At 53.9% G+C, this 19,681-nt stretch overlaps 1 protein-coding gene across 1 annotated transcript in view; it reads left to right on the top strand.

Moving 5' to 3' along the window:
* Positions 1–6,771: 6,771 nt before the first annotated feature.
* Positions 6,772–19,681, top strand: part of PRMT8 (protein arginine methyltransferase 8) — a gene marked incomplete at its 3' end in the record, with an annotated part of 80,323 nt that continues 67,413 nt past the window's right edge. Inside the window, exon 1 of the mRNA XM_079937450.1 lies at positions 6,772–6,930. Coding sequence (XP_079793576.1) covers positions 6,856–6,930 — 75 coding nt within the window. The 5' untranslated portion in view covers positions 6,772–6,855. The remainder of the gene's footprint in view (positions 6,931–19,681) is intronic.

Raw genomic sequence — 19,681 nt, 5'->3', positions numbered from 1 at the left:
CTTGGTAACATCCAATTCATGCCTGGCTGCCTAGACTTGGAATCAGTCTGGTTTCCCTCTAGGGAAAAATACCCCATGTCTCAGCCCATCTCGTGAACACTTTGCCAGGCTGTCGAGCTCTTGGTGTCGAAATGCGTTTTAAACAAGGATCGTGTCTTTTATCTCATGGATCTTCCCCCTCAAGTGCTTACTCCAGGGCTTTGAATGCAGTAAATATTTCTGTACTCGACATTGGAATAGCAGATGGGAAGGGAGGCTGGATGCGCACCTTCCAAGGGTTCAGGCTACACTCTGAGGAAGCACATTTTGGAGAGGATCTGGCAATAAAAATTAAAATGATATCACTTTTGGGAAACTATCTTATGGAAGCAAAGCTCCTGTTTATAAGGGTGTATGTAAAAGAACATTTATTGCAAAACTGCCTAGAGTGACATTCAAGATACTTAGAATGACTTGAAAATCCATCAGTAGGGTGCTGGTTTATGAAAGCATGGCTTATCCACACATTGAGACGTTTTACAGCTTTTAAAAATAATAACTTGGGGGCTTCCCTGGTGGCGCAGTGGTTGAGAGTCCGCCTGCCGATGCAGGGGACACGGGTTCGTGCCCCGGTCCGGGAAGATCCCACATGCCGCGGAGCGGCTGGGCCCCTGAGCCATGGCCGCTGAGCCTGCACGTCCGGAGCCTGTGCTCCGCAATGAGAGAGGCCACAACAGTGAGAGGCCCGCATACTGCAAAAAAAGAAAAATAAAATAATAATAACTTGGATTTACGTGTAATAACATAGAAAGGAGTCTATAATACACTGTGTAACAAAGAAGCCAAGTTGCTGAGCCACGTCTATTATTCCACGTCTATACAACACATATACAGAGTTTCAATGTACGATTTTACGACTTTACTATGGTGTGAAAGTGGTCCGCATTCAGTAGGAACCATACTTTGAATGTTGAGTTTTGATCCTTTCCCGGGCTGGCGATAGGCAGGGAAACCCTCCCTCATGATGCTGGGCAGTGGCAGCGACCAGGTCTCCCCGTCAGCCCCGAGATCACAGTAAACAACCGACAAACTTATAACCGTTCTGTACTCAGACAGCCGTTCTGTGTTTCACTTTCAGTTCAGTATGCAATACGTTACATGGTGTATTTGACACTTTATTATAAAATAGGCCTTGGGTGAGATGATTTTGCCCAACTGTAGGCTAATGTAAGTGTTCTGAGCATGTTTAACGTAGGCCGAGCTAAGCTGTGATGTTTGGGAGGGTTAAGCACATTTTCGACTTATGGTGTTTTCCATCTGGGAGGGTTTTATCAGGAGGTAACCCCATTGTAAGTTAAGGAAGATCTGTTGATACGTTTGCAAGAGAAACAAATGGAGGATACACAGCAAAATGTTAGTATCACGGTAGAGGGGTAATATTTTACATTTAAAAAAATCTAGCAGAGATTTATATTAAAGAAGAATATAATGGAATTTATTTGGGAATGGAAGAAATACATCAGGGTGGTTAACTGGTCCAGAAAGGAAACAGGTGGAATCAAGCACAGCTTTCTTTGCCGCCTCCATTCTCTGTGCACTTTCAGGTAGGGCCACCCGTGAAACTCCAGAGATCAGCCCTGCACTAGGGCAGGTCACAGTGTGTTCTATGCCCCAAGAGGCATCAGTACTTAATGCTTTTGGGGGGCCAAGGCTGAGAAACTTCCCATCCGTAAAAGGTTTGGAAGCACATTTGGAAGAACTTTGGTATCTTGATAAAGAAGCTGTCCCCAGCCTTACCTGAATGGAGGCTACTGGTCCAGGCCTTAAAGCCTCCAGGGTCTCCCTGTCCATATCAATAGATAGCTCTTGCAGGGCCTTCCTGACTATAAGCCATTTATTATAGCTGTATTTAACCTATAAGAACCAATCCATATGACCTCTGATAGTACCTGAATCCCTAACCAACTCCTCCTGGAAGATAGGTCATCAGGGTAGGGCTGTCTTTTCATCTTTTAGTCCAGAATGCCTGGCACAGTGCTTGGCTACTGTAGTAGCTGTGGTATAAGGGCTAATGGAAGAAAATGTGTGTTAAGTTCCTGCACCAGATAGACTGAGTTGATTTCTAGCTGGCTTTGGGGAGACTCAGGAGAGATTTTCCAGAAAAAGGGGAGCCTTTATGAGAGACTTGAAAAAGAGGAACAGAGTAGCGTGTACAACTTCCACCAAGAAGAAAAAGCTGATTTTTGTCGCGATAGCATTTTAGAAAGACTATTTTAGTATCTTTAAGGGCTCTGCCACTGTGTCCCTCTTCTGCTTTCTCCAGAGAAGTTTGGGTTCCATCGTAGGCCACTGACAAAACGTCTGGATGTCTTCGGAGTCCTCCTCACCCTGAGAGAAAGGCAGGTGAAAATAGTCTAGCTTTTCAGGGGCCTAAAACACCAAAGATTAAGCTCTGACTGCAGACCTACTAAGAAAATGCCTCCCAAATATAGTGAGAATAAACAGTCAAACCAAACAGTATCATATGCAGCACAAAACCACAGTGAGTTGCTTCAATCAGACATTATCCGAGCAAGGAAGACATAACATTCCGGTTTTAATGGCAAGAAAAAAAAAAAAAAGGGAAGAAACCCAAATTACTTTGCAGGCGTTGGTGGTACTCTTACAAGTTGTTTTTCGGAACACAGTTTAAGAGATAATTCAGCCTTGGGTTGGGGAGAATTAGGGCGGCAGAGGCTCTCGTGCAGGAGAACTTCCCAGGTGTGGGGCCGTCTGGGGGCTCAGCCAGGTAGCCGGCTGCCGCAGCCTTGGCTTGTCTCCCATCTCCCAGAAGACACGAAGCGCACTGCTGGGCTCGCTGCTGGGAGGTGGTGATGGATAACGGCTGTGGCCTGATTCTTGAGGAGCCGTGGATTCACCGCAGCGTGTCTCGGCCATATGTGAGCCCTGGCCACGTGTGAGGTTCCCTGAGGGGGAAGACACACGCTCTTTCTTACACAGCCCCTTTTATTGAAGCAAGCACACGTGAACAGGCTAGAATCTGGGCTTTCCCAGGCAGTATGGTCTGCAGGTCGGAGAAGCGGCATCCTGGCCCCCAGGCACTGGGTTTTGGGAGGCAGCAGAGGAACGGTTGCTTGGCTCCTGGAGTAGAGCTACTACACACGGTCTTCACCTTCCGGAGGCCTGGGAGGAGATGATTATGGGATGGAACTTCAGAGGCCTTGCTCAACTTTCCAGGGTTTGCAGCTCTGCTGCAACAGCGACACCAAATCATTAGTCCAACTGAAACCTTCTAGAACCACTCCCTTGTTCCTGGAACCTGGGTAACCTCCTGGATTCGCATGCTGACTCTACCACTGGGGCAGTTCTCTGTGTTTCTGTGTCATCTGTTATGATGTGGGGACAGTGACAGCATCTCTCTACCTCAAAGAGTTGTCGAAAGAACTTCATGAGGACACATCTGGGAAAGTCTCCAGCACATAAGGGCTCTGTCAAGTTTAACTCAGAGCCTAGCACAGTGCCTAGCAAATGTTAGCACAACGTCCGTGGTCTGACCCTAAGCCAGGCCTTGTTTTAAGCATTTTACATGTACTCTTCAATACCTTTTGTGGCACTGAAGATCTAGCATAAGAAAAATGACATAAGCAAAATGTGTCTTCAGGACCTCTGTACCCAGTAGGACCTACCGTGCAGACCACTTATTTAACTCACATCCTGGAGAAGTCCCTGTACTCCTTGTCATACGTCCTTTTGCCTCCCAGCTCTTCTACAAAAGTTCTCTCTATGTCAAAGCCTCCAGGGTAATTAAATTAAGAGCTGTTCAATGGTCATTCCAGTATCTTTTGTTGCCTGTTGCTAAGCCCAGGGCCTATTCATGAGCTAGGTATATAAGTGATGCCCAGTAGGTTCTTTGTGGAATGACTAGATCTTGCAAAAGACTATGTGACATACCTATACAAAAGAGAAGGAGAAAGACCGAATTCTTGTGAACAGTGGGGATGGTGAGAAAACGCTACCGGAAAATGCCTACTATGTGCTAGGCACCTTTTATGCGCCATGAATTTTCACAACTCCAGGAGATGGGTATCCAGGTAATCCTCTGCTGTGTAGCAAATTACCCCCAAACTTAGTCTGTTAAAAGTAACAGTTATTTTGCTTGTGAATTTGTAAAGAGGTGGGAGCGTAGAAGGGGCAACTCCTCTCTGCTCCGAGGTGGCTCTGCAGAGGACAGGAGTGTCCACTTTCAGGACCGCTCAGTCTTGTCCCCCAGCCTCTCTGGAGCCACCCTGGTGGCCTGGCCTCCTCAGGCACGGCCCCAGGCTGGCTCGGGGTTGGATGGGTCGGACTAGAAAACTCTTTGCTCTGAGAATACAGCTCTCCATCTCAGCCTCTCCACTCCCCCTTGCAAGGGGAGCCGTGCTTGGGGAGAAGCTTGGGGAGAAGCCAAGCGAAGCAAAAGATTTCAACAGAGAATGGAGGAAACACACCCACTGAGGTTCTCATAGCAACATAATCACGCACAGGCAGCAGCCTATTTCGGTGGGAGCTAGTCTGAGCCTCCCTCCCCGCCCCGGTTCGTCACAGAATGGATGCACTGCACAGGCTGCAGCAGTATGAGGTGGGGTAGGGTGGGGAGAGAGCGCTGGACTGGAAGCCAGGGGGCTGGGGAGCTGCTCTGAGATGCTCTGTCAGCTAGCTGATGGATCACAGACACGTGTCCTCTCTCTGATCTCGGGCTCCTTGTCCGTAAAATGAGAGGATAGGACTGAAGAACTGGGAAGACCCTTTCTGGTTTCTGTTGACTGTACAAGTACTGAGCCTCTCCTGGTAGGAGATCAGATGTCTCAAGATCTTTTGTCTCTGAGAAGGATGCTTAGAGAAAATGGGGCTCAAGAGGGTAAAGGTCACTCCTTAGATTCAGCTCATTTGCCCCCCACCACCTTCTGCGCGTTGGCAGGATGTGAAAGGGAAGGAGAACGACCAGGTGTTGCCAGACTCTGCTCGCTCACCCTGAACGCGCATCCAGGTTTGTGGTCTGAGAGAGGAGAAGGTTAAGGAGGTTAAGGTCATTCTTTCATTTAAAAGTACTCCTTCCTCAACACACACACAGACTCACACACACACTCACCCATTAACTCAAGCCTCTTGCCCACTCTCCATCCCCTCCTCCACTTATTGCAATGTATCCTCTCTTTCCCGAGGACCAGGTGATGGAAATGTCTTTAGACCCTGGCCCATTTCTTCAATGGACTCGGGTTAGTTGAGGGCAATCAGGCTCACACCTCCTGGCTGTCAAAGGTGACGTTAAATAACAAATAGGGCATGCGTGCAGGACTGCTCTGCCTAGGTAAGCACAGGGGGGAAGTGAAGAGAGCCAGGACGCCCAAGGAGCCCCTTTTAGGTCCCTGCCCTTGACTTGTGAACTGAAAGCTTGAAAGTGCAGCTGTCTTCGAAGGAGTCAGCCCCAGAGGCCTGTTGTAATGGGGGACACAGAGCGCCCCCCCAGCCCGTTTTAATCCCCACCCGCCTGACAGATGGCCAGTAAGACAGAGAAAAAGAAGCTCTCAAAGTGAAGACAGGAATGCATTGTATAAAAATTCACACCCTCTGCAGCCGCCCAAACTCCCTTAAAAAAGGATCAAGAGAATCCTAATGGGTACGTGACATTCTCCTCCTCTCCCATAAAAGGGACTTCAAGATCTGGTGATGCTGGGGGAGGGGTGAGGAGGGAGAAGAGAGATGTGTGGGCAGGGGGCTGCCGGGGAGACCGGGGCAGGGGGAGCGCGGCGGAAGGCTCACCCATCTGACTTTCTCCCACCCTCTTTCCCAGGCCACCTCTGGCTGAACCTTGGTCCCACCCTCTCGGCCTGGGCGAGGCTTGGAGCCCCAGGTCCTTGGAGAGGGAGAGTGGGAGAAAAAAGGGGTCATGATGCTACACGTAGCCCTAGAGTTGAAAGAGTTAAGGACCCTCCCTCATCCAGGCATCCACCCCGTGGCTCCCCAAACCCCAAACGGAGGAAGGATGCATGAATTGGCAGCGGAGCGGGAGAGCTGGGGTGGGGGGGCGCTGGGATGGGAGCGAGGTGACCGTGGCCCAGCCTTGCCCAGGGCCCGTCCTCGGTGGGAAGACGCACACCGGGTCCGAGGACCTGCCGGAGCCCAGCCCCGGCGCCTGCCTTCTCTGAGCATCACGCGTGGCCCGGCTGCGTCCGCGCAGCCCTCGCCCCCCCTCCCTGCCCCCCCCCCAGCAAGTTGTCCACGGCGCCCGGGAGTGGAGGCGGCCCAGAGACCCCCGGAGCCCGGGCGAGGGGGCGGCCCGGGGCGCGGGGGCCCTCGGTCTGCGCCCAGCAGCAGCCTCCCGCCCGGCCCAGCCTCCTCCCCGCCCCCACTCACCGGCTCAGCCCCCGGGAGGGACGCGCAGGAAGCGTGTTGCTTCGCCCGCTGATCGGCAGAAGTTGAGAGGAGTTGTCGACTGCCTCGGCCGGCCGGACTTTGCGAGCAGCCGGCGAGGAGCCGCCGCCGCTGCCGCCGCCGCCGCCGCCGCCTCCGCGGAGCCTTCGGGGCTCCCTCCCTCCTGCCTGGCCCGCAGCGCGGGTGGAGAGAGGCGGGGAGGGGGTCGCGGGCGCCACAGGAACTCGAAACTGTGTGAAGGAATCCGAAGCCGATGAGAAGGGAGGAAAATAAAACAAAGTGGAGACTGCAGGAAAGACTCCACCGTGGTTGATGGTACCGGCTGATGCTCCAGCAGAGGGACTGGGTTGGGCTTTTATTTTATTTTATTTTTCCTCCCATTTTCTCTTTCTCTCTCTCTTTTAAAGCTACACCAGCTCTCTCTTTCGGCACTATCTCTGTATCACGAAACCCTTGCTGGCTCTTATGGGCATGAAACACTCCTCCCGCTGCCTGCTCCTAAGGAGGAAAATGGCGGAGAACACGGCCGAGAACACCGAGGTAAGGAGGCGAGAGGCCGGGCTCGGAGACCCCGCAGCCCGCCGGGACCCCCGCGCCGCGCGCCGCCGCCGCCGCCGCCGCCGCCGCCGCCGCTCCGCACCTGGTGCCAAACTTTCCCAGCTCCATCCCGCTTGCTTCTGCCGGCCGTGTGCGCGTGTGTGCGTGTGTGTGTGTGTGTGTGTGTATGTGTGCTGGGTGCGGGAAAGACAGTGCCTGTCTCAGGCCCCCTCCCTCTTGAAAATGCAAAAGAGTCGCTCTCACCCCAGCTCCCTCTCCTGCCCCCCCGCTGCTCGCTTTCCACCCTCCCCCACCCCACGTCCCAAACCCTGGGCGGCCGAACTCCCCTGCCCTCCCCTCTGGGCTCCGTTAGGGCTCCAGGGTGCCGGTTTCAGCCGGATCGGGATGGGTGATCCGGGGGCCAGGTCTGCTCCCTGCGGCGCCTTGACCGTCTCCGGCCGGCCGCTCCCTCGGCGTTACCCTTCAAGCTCGAGCTCTCGGTCCCCGCAGCACCGCGGAGAGCTCCGGGCAGCGGGGATGGGGGTCGGGGAGGGGGGCCCCCGTGCGCCGTGCCGGGATGGCACTTGGGCACCACCAACAGACCCTCGCGCCCACATCCGGGCCGGGGAGAGGTCTGCCCTCCAGCACCTACGAGCCGCCTCTGGGACGCTAACCCCGGGGAGGAAGCTCGGGCCGCGGCCACCTTCAGGACCAGGGACAGCGCCCGCTCCTGCCGCAGCCGAGCCCACGCGGGCCGTGGGGCCTGCGCGCCGCGCTGCATCGGGAAATGGGTCCGCAGCCGCTCGTCCCGCAGCAGTTCCCAGGAGGTCGCTCTAGCTCCGCAAATTGCGCTCTCGTCCCCCGCCTCCGGCAGCCCAGCGGCTGCCCTTTCTGTGCTCTGGAGTTGGCTCGGAGCCGCAAAGACTGGAGGCTGCGTTCCCTGGCCTCGCTCTGACCCTGCTGTCATTACAACTGGGTTAGCCCGTAGGTTCTGGGCACCTGTAGTCACGAAGGGGATCCGCGTGGGCAGCCCCCTTACCTTCGTGGAGGAACGGTGCGCCGAGGGGGGGGGCGGAGTGGGAGATGTGTGTGAAGATCATCCCTTACTCGGTGGCAGGAAAAAGGCAGAGAGCAAATTCCCGGGCTCTATTAATAGCCGGGTGTCTGGTGGGGCTGCCGTGCACTTCACATATGGTTACCCATATGCAGCGTGGGGCGGGATGGAGGTGTGGCACGGGGATTGTCCCTCTGTCTTGCTGGGCTGCAGAAAGGGGCAGAGACCCTTCCCGATCTTCTCCCCTCGAGGTCTGAACTGCAGCTACCCCCTAACCCCACCGCGTAGGCAGCAAAGCTTTTAAAATCCCCGTTCTCTGAGAAACTAGAAGCAGCATGTATCTGGCAACTGTCGATTTCGAAACAAACACGCTCTGGGGGAGAACGTGGGGTGTTCGGGAGCTAATGCCGTCACCTTGAGTTAGGGCAAAGCATGCGCGCCTGCGGTCCCCTCGCCACTTCCTCTTCGCCCCCCCACACCCGCCCCCAGGCAAGCAGACACTCAGAATGATGTGTAGTGCAAGGCAGAGAGCTAGCCTTACCAATCCCCTCGCCCTCCTCCCTCCCATCGCCCACCTGCAGAATGGGTTTCTAAAACTAGCTCAGAGTCCAGGCTGCACTTCTGTAATCTGTTGGACCAGCGGGCACGTAGCAGTCCCTGCAGCCGTGTGGCTGGAGCGCTAGAAGCAAGAAACAGCTTCTCTCTACCCATCCCCCTACCGCTCGGCTTCTAAAAAAAAAAAAAAAAAGTTTTCACAGGTCTCTAGCCCCCCGGCCCTCCGGTTGTTGCGCCGTGTCTGGGTGCAGACCCCGGCCAGGTTCCGCACTGTGCACGGCGATGTGAGCTTCCCCACCTCGGCCCCGGTTCAGGGAGTCCGGAGCAGGCAGAACGACGCGCGCCAGGCTATTTTTACATGCTTCCCCCGCAGCTCCGCACTCCCCCTTCTCGGCGGTTGCACATGCCAGCTCTGTTCAAGGCATCAATGAAAACAGCAGTATAGGCGGCCGAGCTCCTGAGAGCACAAAAAGAAAAAAACGAAAAAAACCCATGTCGAACGCCTGGCACAAAGTGGGAGGGGCAGATCCAGCTGGGGCTCCGGGAAGGGGAGTGAGTCTGGGGTTCAGTTCTTCACAGCTTCCCCTGAGAAGGGGAAGAATTCAGACTTGGTCAGACGTGGCCAATGGAGGCATCCAGGCAGCGTGACAATCACTTGGTTTTCTTCCAGGAACTGGCTGTTTTTGGAATGAGCCAGGACTAGAGCAGTACTTCCAAAAGTGGGGTGTTGTGGGTCTGCCTGCATTTATGGTGAGAGAGAGGGAGGCAAGGATGCCTCTGTGGGGTGTGTGTGTGTGTGTGTGTGTGTGTGTGTGTGTGTGTGTTGTGTCTATGGTGGTAGCGCTCCTTGTTTTTAATTCAACACATCTTTATCAAACACTGACTCTGTGCCAGGAATGATTAGGCTCTCGATATCCAAAGATGAAGACACCAGGCCCCTGCCCTCAAGGAACTCACAGTCTGGTGGACAGTAGTGCCAGATGATCCAGATAGTTCAGTAGCACCTTTTCCTGCCTTTCCTTGGTGTGGTTTACAAGCACTTTATCTCATTTCATCCTCACCATAATCCTGTGAGATAAGCAAAGATTAGTTTTCATTTCTTAGCCCCATTTTACAGGTGAGGATGCTGAGGCTGACAGGTCCAGCAAGTTCTGAAAGTTACCTGGTCAGCAGGACAGACAGCCTTGGAGCACAGACTGCCCCTGCTTCTGATTCACTGCCCTTTGCCCTGCATTGCTACTTCTATTCTTTTATTATTATTATTATTATTTTGGCCGCACTGTGCAGCATGCGGTATCTTAGTTCCCCGACCAGGGATCGAACCCCTGCCCCCTGCAGTGGACGCAATGATTCTTACCCACTGGACTACCAGGGAGGTCCCTACGTGACTTCTAAAAAGATGCCACGTTTGGATGGGAGCAGAAGAGAGGGATAGGGAGAGAGGGTGTTTGGGAAGGGAGAGATGCGGTGTTGGGGCAGGCAAGGGTGACAGGGAGAAGGTGACCTCTCACAAGGTTTTTAGGGAGAGATATTCTAATCCTTAGGCAGGAGAGAGTGGGGAACAAAAAAACCTGCTTGTGAGCAGAGCCTCCCTTGACCAGTGAAGTTTGGAGCTGGGGCGGGGGCAGGGTGGGCACGGTGAGCTCCGTTTCTGCTTTTTCTGGCTCTGTCCCTCAGATGCGCTTCTCCTCCTCAGCCGAGGGCATCATTCCCTGCTCCGCATGTGTCATTAGAAACCTTCTACTGCCTGGTCTCCTTCCCAGCCGGCTGTCCGTGCAGAGGCCACCACCCTCACTCTGCCCTCACTAAGGCAACAGCCTCTCTCCTGTTGTCCTCTTCTCTAATCCAGCCCTCGATGGGCTTTCAGAAGTACAAATCTGCTCATGATCGGACATTGCTTTCAAAACTTACCATGTCGCCCTGTTGCCTTTAGGACACAGGATAGAGCCCTTTTCCTTAGCCCTTCAGTACCTGCCCCATGCAGTTCTCTGCAAACACTGACATCATGCCTGAATGCCTTTGTGCTTCCTGGTTCCTCTACCTGGGCTGCTCTACCCACCCCCCTTCTCTCTGGAAACAAAAGATCTTCCTCAACCAGCAAGACCCAGTTCAAAGGTCTCTTCCTCTCAGCAGCCTTCCCAGATCGACCATTTATCCTCCATTCCACGGAGAGTGAGTTTTCCTTCTCCTTCTTCTGTGTTCCTAACACCTGTCTCTCACTTTTCCTATTACAGGATAATTGGCTTTTTTTTTTAAAAAAAAAACATCTTTATTGCAGTACAATTGCTTTACAGTGGTGTGTTAGTTTCTGCTTTATAACAAAGTGAATCAGCTATACGTATACATATATCCCCGTATCTCCTCTCTCTTGCGTCTCCCTCCCACCCTCCCTACCCCACCCCTCTAGGTGGTCACAAAGCACCGAGCTGATCTCCCATTGGCTTTTTACATGTCTGTTTCTTCAGTTGGATAATGAACTTCTTTTGGGGGGAGGGTGTCTACCCCGTTCGTAACACGGTGCCTGACACAGAGTAAATTTAAAATGCTCACAAATGTTGCCTGATTCGTGGGATTATGAACAAGCTCGTGAGGCTTCTGGGTGTTAATCACTCATGGCTTTCTGAGAATTGGGCTTCCCATCCCCACTCCTGTGCTTAGGTCATTGTGGACCCTGAAAACTCAAAAAATGAGTGGAGTTTCTGGGAATCGAGGTGCTGCAAAGCTCGAAGCATGGGTGCACTCTGGTTGCCTGTGTACCTGTTTCATAGTCCATTATTACTGACTCTTCCCCTGGGGTGTTTGTCTGAAGAGCAGATAAAGGGATTAATCACAAGGCCCAGTATGAACCCTGGGGGATGATGGACCCTCAGAGCCTCTGCTTCACTGGTTCTCGGCGGCGAAAGCCTGATGCATTACTTACGGTGCGACTCCCTGATTGGGGTTTTCGCACCTCAAAGGAGAAGCTCCCGGGGTGAGAAAATAGTTTTAGCACAGGAGTCATTTGGGAGACTGGTTTTGGAATGTGCTATTGACTTACTGGCCTAGGGAGAGAGAATAATTATGGGCTGGGAAAACTCCTACAACAGGACAGTGGGGTTAGGGTACCAATGGGTGCTGCCCTGTGAGTTATGGGGAGAAATGGGCTGAATTCCGACGTCGCTCATGGTTCCCTCTTCTCAGGGTTTTCGGCTCAAGCGTGTGGTCCTATAGCACAGAGGTGAGGGGAGGAGAAGAAAAAGGGCAAGAGGAGGCTGGACCCAGGCCCACCTCTCTGGGGTCTGCATCGTGTCTCTTTCCGACGAGCGTGGGGCTCTGGAGCCAGACTGCCTGGCTTTACACTGAATCCAGTGGACGTGCTGTTATGATGAACAAGTCCCCGAACCCCTCTGGGCCTTGTACGGCTGTTGCGATGATTGAATGAATTAATTCGCGCAAAGGGTTTAGAGCATGGTGAGCTCCCGAGGCCTGCAGGATCGTCAACCTGTCAGCTTTTAGGAGTCGCGCCAGAAAAGCACCAGCTGGATGGACTCTCCTACGTCCTTATTTCTCCAGCTGAAATGATTGCCAAACCACAGTCTACATCCCTCAGCAAACACGGATTTCAGCCCTGAACTGAGCTCAGGAGAATTAGGAAGATGCCCACGTGTCTTTTGCGCCCCCCGCCCCCGAGAGGTGTGGCTCTGCAGAGAGTCCCCCGCTGGCTTTTGGCTGTCAAAGAGGGTGAAACCACACTCCCGTCTCTGACTCGGGAGTGGGTTTCGTTTCCTCCTCGGTGCTAACCGCGATGTGAAGTGATTATCACATTCCAGCGTGGAACGTGCAAAAATCTGTAAAAACAGCATTTACACCTTGGAGTCCACGGTGCCAGCAGGAAAAAAATGAGCAACGTGGCGAGATGTGAGCTGCCAAGGTAGCTGGAGGTGGGGTCGTGTTGTGTGACAGGCAGGCGTGTTGTCCCATTGTCTCTCCTTGGCGAGAGGAGGGGAAGCGCGGGCGGGAAGGGGCCTCGCGAAGGTCGCTGTGTCCGCGCTTCCAGCCCTGAGCCCACTTCTTGCACCCACGACGCAGTTGGCCCCTTGGTTCCTTGTTACAAAGCTTCACAGGAGGCAACTTCCCCAAACCCCTCGTGCATCTCAAGAGTCAGGAAGTCAGATCTTCCTTAGGTCTGAGCTCCATCTCTTCCGGTGCAATTGGAGTCACCTTGGTTTATGTTATTCTAAAAGGAGATTAAAAACCGTCTGGTTGCCTTTGCATTGGGGGCTGCAGGAAGGGTGTCTCACCCTCTTTACCAGCCTCTGTTTGGAGCATTTCCAACCCCTTCCTCTGAAGTTCTGGATTAGCCAGGAGAGGTGTGTTGGAGGAGACATGCCCCTCCGGTGGTACCCGGCCCGCTGGATACATCACACCTCAAACGGCTTTTCTCCTTCACTTGTTATTAGAAGGCCCTCAGGCATCACAGCTTTCTCCAGATTTGTAATGGGTGACCCATAAGCAAAGATCTCTTTTTAAAGTGTAATTTTAGAAGAGCAAACAGCTCGATGTATACATTTTCATAAAGTCATAGACTCTTAGAGCCGGATGGGAACTTCAGATCATTCAAATTAAGAGACGGGAAAACATTGCCAACATCAGAGCGCTCCGGTGTTGGCGTTGGGTCCATGTTTCCTCTTAGGTCAATGCCGTTTCTACGCCCTTTAGCACCGGCTTGACTGTTTTTACATTTGATGCTAATTTTCTGGTATATCCCGATATGTGATATCGAAAACCAGTGTTTCCCTAGGTAAGATCTAAGGATCGTGCATAGCAAGGTCTCTGTCCTTTTCGTACGACACGTAAAATGCTTCGGCATGTATCGTCTTGTTGAGTGGGTGCCGTCATACATTACACGCTTACACACGTATGTTACATCCTGTACACCATACATAACGCGTCAAGTTACATATTATTCCCATCGTACAGATGAAGAAACCAAAGCACGGAAAGTTAGTATTACTTGCCTGAGATCCCACAGCTAGTAAATGATGGAACTCAAACTCTGGTTTTCTAGCCACTGAGACCTCTGCTTTTTCCAGTCCACCGGGCTGTGAAGACAGCAGAGGGAACAGAGTAGACACTTAAAATACAAAGAGAAAGAATGGAGAGATTAACAGGAGAAACAAAGAATGGTGGATTGGGAAGAAACCAAGGAAAAGATACCAGCCCCGGCTTTCTCCTCCTGCTTTCAGTTCTCACTGCTATGCCCCGTGGGTGGCGGGGACCCAGTATAACTTGTGGCCAGGACAGTCCTCGTTCCTCCCGGATATCCCTGGGTCCGGGAGTCCTAGCTGGTGGGCCAGGCAAAACTCTTGACTAACAAAGTATACCTTTCTGGAAGCTGGACCGAAGCCACCATGTTAAACCTGAACTCTCATCCAGCTTCTTACATGGGATGAAATGAATAGCAGAGACTTCAGGACAGGAACTTGGTTTTCTAAATTTATCTTTGTAGTTTTATTTCATTGTCTAGGGCTCGTGCAACAAAGTACCACAAACTGGGGTCTTAAATAACTGAAATTTATTCTCTCACAGTTCTGAAGGCCAGACGTCTGAATCCAGGCGTCAGCAGGCTGGGCTCCTGCTGGAGGTTCTTAGGGGGAAATCTGTTCCCTGACTCTTTCTCCGCTTCTGGTACTTGTCAGCTATGCTCTGGCTGGTAGACACAGCACTGCCTCTCTGCCTCCGTCTTCACGTGGCCTTTTCTCCTACGTGTGTCTGTATCTCTTCTTCTTCTAAGGACACTAGTCGTATGGAATCAGTGCCCACCCTGTCCAGTATGGCCTCATCTTAATCCGATTACATCAGTGAGGTTCTTGTTTACAAATGAGGTCAAATTCACAGGTAACAGGGGTTAGGGCTTCAGTACATCTTTCGGGGGGACTTGATTCAACTCATAACGTCATCTAACATGGTGCCCACACGTAGTAGGTCTGAGTAGAGAGTGGCTGGCAGATGGCAACGAATCTGTAGAGAGGGCTTGGAGTAGTTGCAGAGTCAGTGAAGGTCGTCTCTCTCCTTCAAGTCTGTCTCCCACTGCTTGCCCACTGTCCAACTTGCCCACTGTTGCCGCAGAACCTTGGTCAGGCCCCCTCTTCCTTGAGTGGCAGCAAAATTATAACAAGAGCTGCCATTTTCATGTCCCTATTTTGTGTTGGGCGTGTGTTCAGTGCTTCGTATGCGTTGCCTTGCTTAATTTACACAACATTACAAGCAACTCTTCTTATTCGCATTTTGTAGTTGAAGAAATGGAAACTCACAGTGGTCGGTTGTCTTGACGGAGATTATAGGACCAGTAAGTAGTCCTATCCTACAGTCCTGCTGCTGACTGGGGCCTCTTCCCCCTCTTTTATTCACATCCCCAGCGGGAAGTGTGTCCTCACTTTTGCCCACACCAGGTCCCACCCACTGAGAGCCTTTTGGGGACTGGAAGGAACTGGTAGACGTCCGTCCGTGTGTGGGAGAGGGTGGAGGCTGGCTGGAGCCTCTGCCAGCCTGTACCCGGCTCCACGTGTTCAATCCCCTCGTCCTCCTGGGCGATTTGCTTTCTGTCGTTGCCAGAGAATTATCGTAGTGGTAGCATTGTGAGCCCGTTCCTAGCGTCCGTGAAGGGCTCTTCTGGAGGACAGGAGCGGTAAGGACTTTCTCGGCACCTTCCGAACAGTTAAGCCACGTGGGTTGCTGGCTTCTGGCCCTGAGGCGGTTTTGTGCAGAGGTTTGGGGCGCAGGACCTGGGGCTCGTGCCTGGGTGCAGACCTCAGCTGGGCTGGGTCCTGGCGTGCACGCGTTACACCGTCATCTGTGCCCGGTTTCATCATCTGTGTCGTGGTGGTAGCACCTTATCCCGCGGAGCTATGATGAGGGTTAAATGAGTGACTTCGTGTGAAGCTCACGTAGGTACACGGCAGGTACTCAAGATGAGCTAGGATTTATCATCCGGGCTTATCCGGTGGTGTCTCAAAGGGGCGGGGGGCGCACAGGTGAATAAAGGGCCTCCACTGGTGACGTGATGGACTCACTGATCCAAGCATTCTCGGGAGGGACAGCGTTCTCCATGCCTCGCGGACTGGCCTGCCCCACTCCACACGCACACTCAGTGTTGGGGTCCAGGGCTGCGGTGTTCGCAATGTCCACAGTGGGAAAACAAAACCTCACGGAGCCCCTAGGGATGGAGAGAAGTGGGGGGGTGTAGATGGGCACCCACTTCAGACCTCTTGGCCTTCTCCGGGCGCCCCCAAGCCCTGCTGCTGGGACAAGAGCCATTCCTACGGCTCGATAACTGGATTGATGTTCCCCACGTTCCCACGGCGGGAGAACAAGGCCTGGCGGGAGGGGAGGAGGACACAGGCGTCGCCCAGGCAGGCGCCGCAAATCGGGTGTTAATTACCGAGTTAAACACCCTGTCCTCTTGGCCATGAATCCGGTAAAGGACATTCACGGGGGGTGAGGCCCAACTAGAGGGTGGTACAGCTGAGACCAAACCACTACAAAGGGAACTGCGATGAGCAAATCCCTCCTTCAGGTCCCCACCTGTAGCTCTATGGTGAAGCATCGTCTCTTGTTAGCTGAAGGGAAGGAAAGGGGTGGCCTTTAACAGCTGGGGCTGCCAGAAAATGAGAGGCTGCAATTCCCCCAGGCGCATTACATCCAAGGGCTTCATCTCGCCCTGACAGGCAGTTATGACAGCACTTCTCTAAGGAGACGCAATCAGAGAATCCCACAAAAATGATTGCAGCCCATCACGAGGGTAAGTGGGATCCTAATTAAGGGATGTTCGCTATTAACGTGCATCAGTGCAATTCTTGCCTTCAGGCACCTAGCAGGGAAGTGATGAATATTTATTGAATGAATAAAGGAAATAAACTCGCACATCACACGTACACCAGCCAACTTCCTTTTGTTACAGAGTCTGTCTACTCCCAGCTCTCCAGAGTGAAAGCTGCGGTTCCCAGGGTACCGTCGGGGAGGGTTTTGGAGGCAGACGTGAGTTTGAGTCTCATCCTCATGCCTCTGGGATTAACACCCATTTTTAAAATCCATGAAGGTTAAATACAATCACAGGAGAAGACAGAAAAAAGAAACTCGATGCATGTTCTCACCTTTTCCCTCCTGTTGTAACTTTGCGTTTATTTGCTTAGCTTTTGTTTTGCTTTTGGGGGAAACTTCGCAGTGCAAAGTGGGAAGAGTCCTTGCGGATTTCAGCGCGGGTGGATGTAAACGACCTCATCCAGACTGCGGGGCGGCGGGTGTGGACACGCACGTGAGTCTGCGGGGCCGTCACGCAGAAGCACGTGCTCGTGCGCTTACGTACTTGTCACGCGTGGTTTGCAGTTCAGAGCAGGTAACGCACCGTGAGGTGCACATTTAACCACTAGCCTGGAGCTCTGGGGTTGACCCAGGGGCTGATGACTCAACGTGGTGGGGTGGTTGTATGGGGGGCACATGGGGGCGGGGGGGCGGGGAGTGAGGCCCTGGGTGGGAATCTTGTAGAGCGGATCTGAGGGTCAGGGTCAGGAAGGTTAGCAGCCCTGACTTTGCAGCTGATGTACGACCTCGGGTGCTGTTGTCCTCAGGTGGGGGCTGGGTGGCCACCCTCTCTGGCGCGACACGCTCTCCCCAGGCCATCTCACGCCTCCTCCCTGATGTGCTGAGGATTCCCAGCCGAAGCCCAAATCCGGCCCTCGAGCTTGGGCTGTATGTCTGGCTGCCCGCAGGACGCCTCCGCTCAGGTGCCACACAGGGACCTCAGACTCCTCAGGCCCCTCCTGGTGTCAGCGCTTCCCACCCCTCTGCCCCCTCCTGCTGGCCGTCCTCTTGCTGAGTGTGGAGTTGCCCAAGGCACAGGCCCATCTCCTCTGTGCCGTCTCCATGGCTGCGTCCTGGTGATTCTGCTCCTCATCGGCTCGTCCTCTGCCCTGAGTTTGTCCTCCTCTTTTGGGTCCCACTTTGGCCGTCCTGGGCACGCCCACCATCTCTTGCCTGGATCTCTGCATCACCTCCTGGATGCCCCCCACACAGCCGCGCCTGGCTCTGGTCTGTCCTCACAGCAGCACGAACATGCCTTCTGAAGTGGCGACCTGACTGTGCTTCTCCCATCCTCAGACGCGTTCAGTGGCTTTTCCGTTATCATGGGAGAAGGACCCACCTCCTTGCCGTGGCTTAGCTGGCTCCGCAAGCTCATGCCCCTGAATGCTGTTCTCTGAAGTCCTTCCCTTCTGCTCCAGCTACACTCACCTCCTTCCCTCCCCTCATCACCTCCTACTCTTCCTTCAGGTCTCAGCTCAGATGTCACCTCTTCCAGGAAGCCTTCCCTGGCTCCATCCCCTCATCTAAGTCAGGCTTAGCTCTCCCACCATGTGATCCTACAGTACCTGTGCATCCTCTGTCGCGGTGTGTATCGCTTTGTACTCGCTGGCTGACTTCCTCGTCTGCAAGTCCACTGTAAACTCTGTGAGGGAAGGGGCTCCATCCGTGCTGCTCGCCATTGGATCCCAGCACCTAGCACAGCGCCTGGTACCTGTTAGAGGTTGCAGACCTTTTGTTCTACGAGTGGTCATTGTGACGTATACCTTTCCTGCACTGAAAATGTTTTATGGATGGTGGCGTTTAAATCATTATCTACGGCTCCCTTCCTTCTACGCTGGTTGGGACTGTCAGTCACCCAGCGTCCCCTAAAAAGGAAGTCTCTGAGGTCTGCCAACCCAAAGCAAGGCTGCAGGTAAGCTGCCCCGGACAGATGTTCACCGCTGTGCGGCAAGGGCAGGGCTGCAGAGAGAATGGTGACACGCAGTGCAAGCTGGGTAAGAGGAGATTTTTCAGACAAACAAGGGCATACCCTCCTGAACCCTCCTGAACAGGCAAGCCTTAAGTCTCAGAAAGGGTGGAAGGGGGCGGTCAGGGCTCTGCCTGGGCCGTGGGGGGAATTCCCTGCACTTCTGCGGTGGGAAGAGGGGGCAGAGAGACCGTGGAGGTAGCCCTGCTCAACCTCCCTCGAAGCAGGGCAGTCTTGGGCTTTGTATCAGACAATGTATTTTCTTCCCACTAGGCCTGATGCTTCATCATTGGCTGATGTGAGCAGGGCCGTGGTGGGGTGGGGGAGGCAGATATGTCCAGACCAGGGGTCTGAACAGCCCTGAGGCTCTGGCTTCTAGCTGCAGGCTCTCGGGGGCCCCAGCCTCCTGCTCTGGGGCCGGCGCTCTGCGGGAGGATGCGACTGTCTTAGGCCGGCGCTGTCATTCACTCTTCTATTTATAAAGTTAAAAATAAGGTGCTCCATATTCCGGGAGGGAAAGAAAAGCAAACCGGCGGCCTGGGCTGCCGGTGCAGCAGGGCCCTGGGCTTCTGTCCACACGGCCAGCTCTGGTGGCTCTTCCTGGAGGCGTCACGGAAGCCGGGCCAAGCCTGTGCCCACCTCCCTCTCTTATTCCAGCTCCGCTTCAGCATCAAGAGACCAGCGCTCTCCGCCCCGCCCCCGCCCCGGAGGGCACTGCACACGCCCCAGTCAAGGCAGCCAGGGTCCATCCCGAGCACCAAGGGGGCTCGGCCTCGGCCTCCCTGGGTTATTCACTCTGGTTCCTTGGGCCCTCGGCGGATACCAGGTAGCCTGGGAAGAGCCGAGAAGCTTGAGGCGGAACCCGCGGCCCCGACTCTGTTGCCATCCGCCCTCTGACTCTCAGTCACCCGTGTGAGAAACGCCCGAGTTGGTCCTTGTCTGTCCCACCTGGTAGGGCGGCCCTGAACTACATGGAGGCCAGGGCATGAGGACCTGTGGAAAGCGGGGGGGCTTTGTGCCAGCCTTAAGCTTCGCTGTGACCCCCCCTGCTGCTTCAGGTGCCTTCCGGGCCAACTCTGTGCCTGTTTCCCCTGATCGAGCTGCCAGCGGGGATGGAGACAGCTCGTCACCATCCTCCACATGGCTTCCCCCTCCAGACCTGCCCACGTGTGCTAAACTTGTGCTGCTGAGCACGCGAGATGCTTTCCCCTCGAGGTGGCAAATGGTGTAGAAAGTGGACGTTTGGGGAAAAGCAAAGAGGTGTCGTCCGTCTGGGTTTGGCGGGGAGCTGACCTCTCCTAGGGTCCTGACTTGAACAGGGCGGAAGGGGAGGAGGCTGG

The sequence above is a fragment of the Stenella coeruleoalba genome, assembly GCF_951394435.1.
Source record: "Stenella coeruleoalba genome assembly, chromosome: 11".
Classification (NCBI taxonomy): Eukaryota; Metazoa; Chordata; class Mammalia; order Artiodactyla; family Delphinidae; genus Stenella; species Stenella coeruleoalba.
The sequence above is the reverse complement of the archived record's forward strand: the minus strand, read 5'-3'. Positions and strand labels throughout refer to the sequence as shown.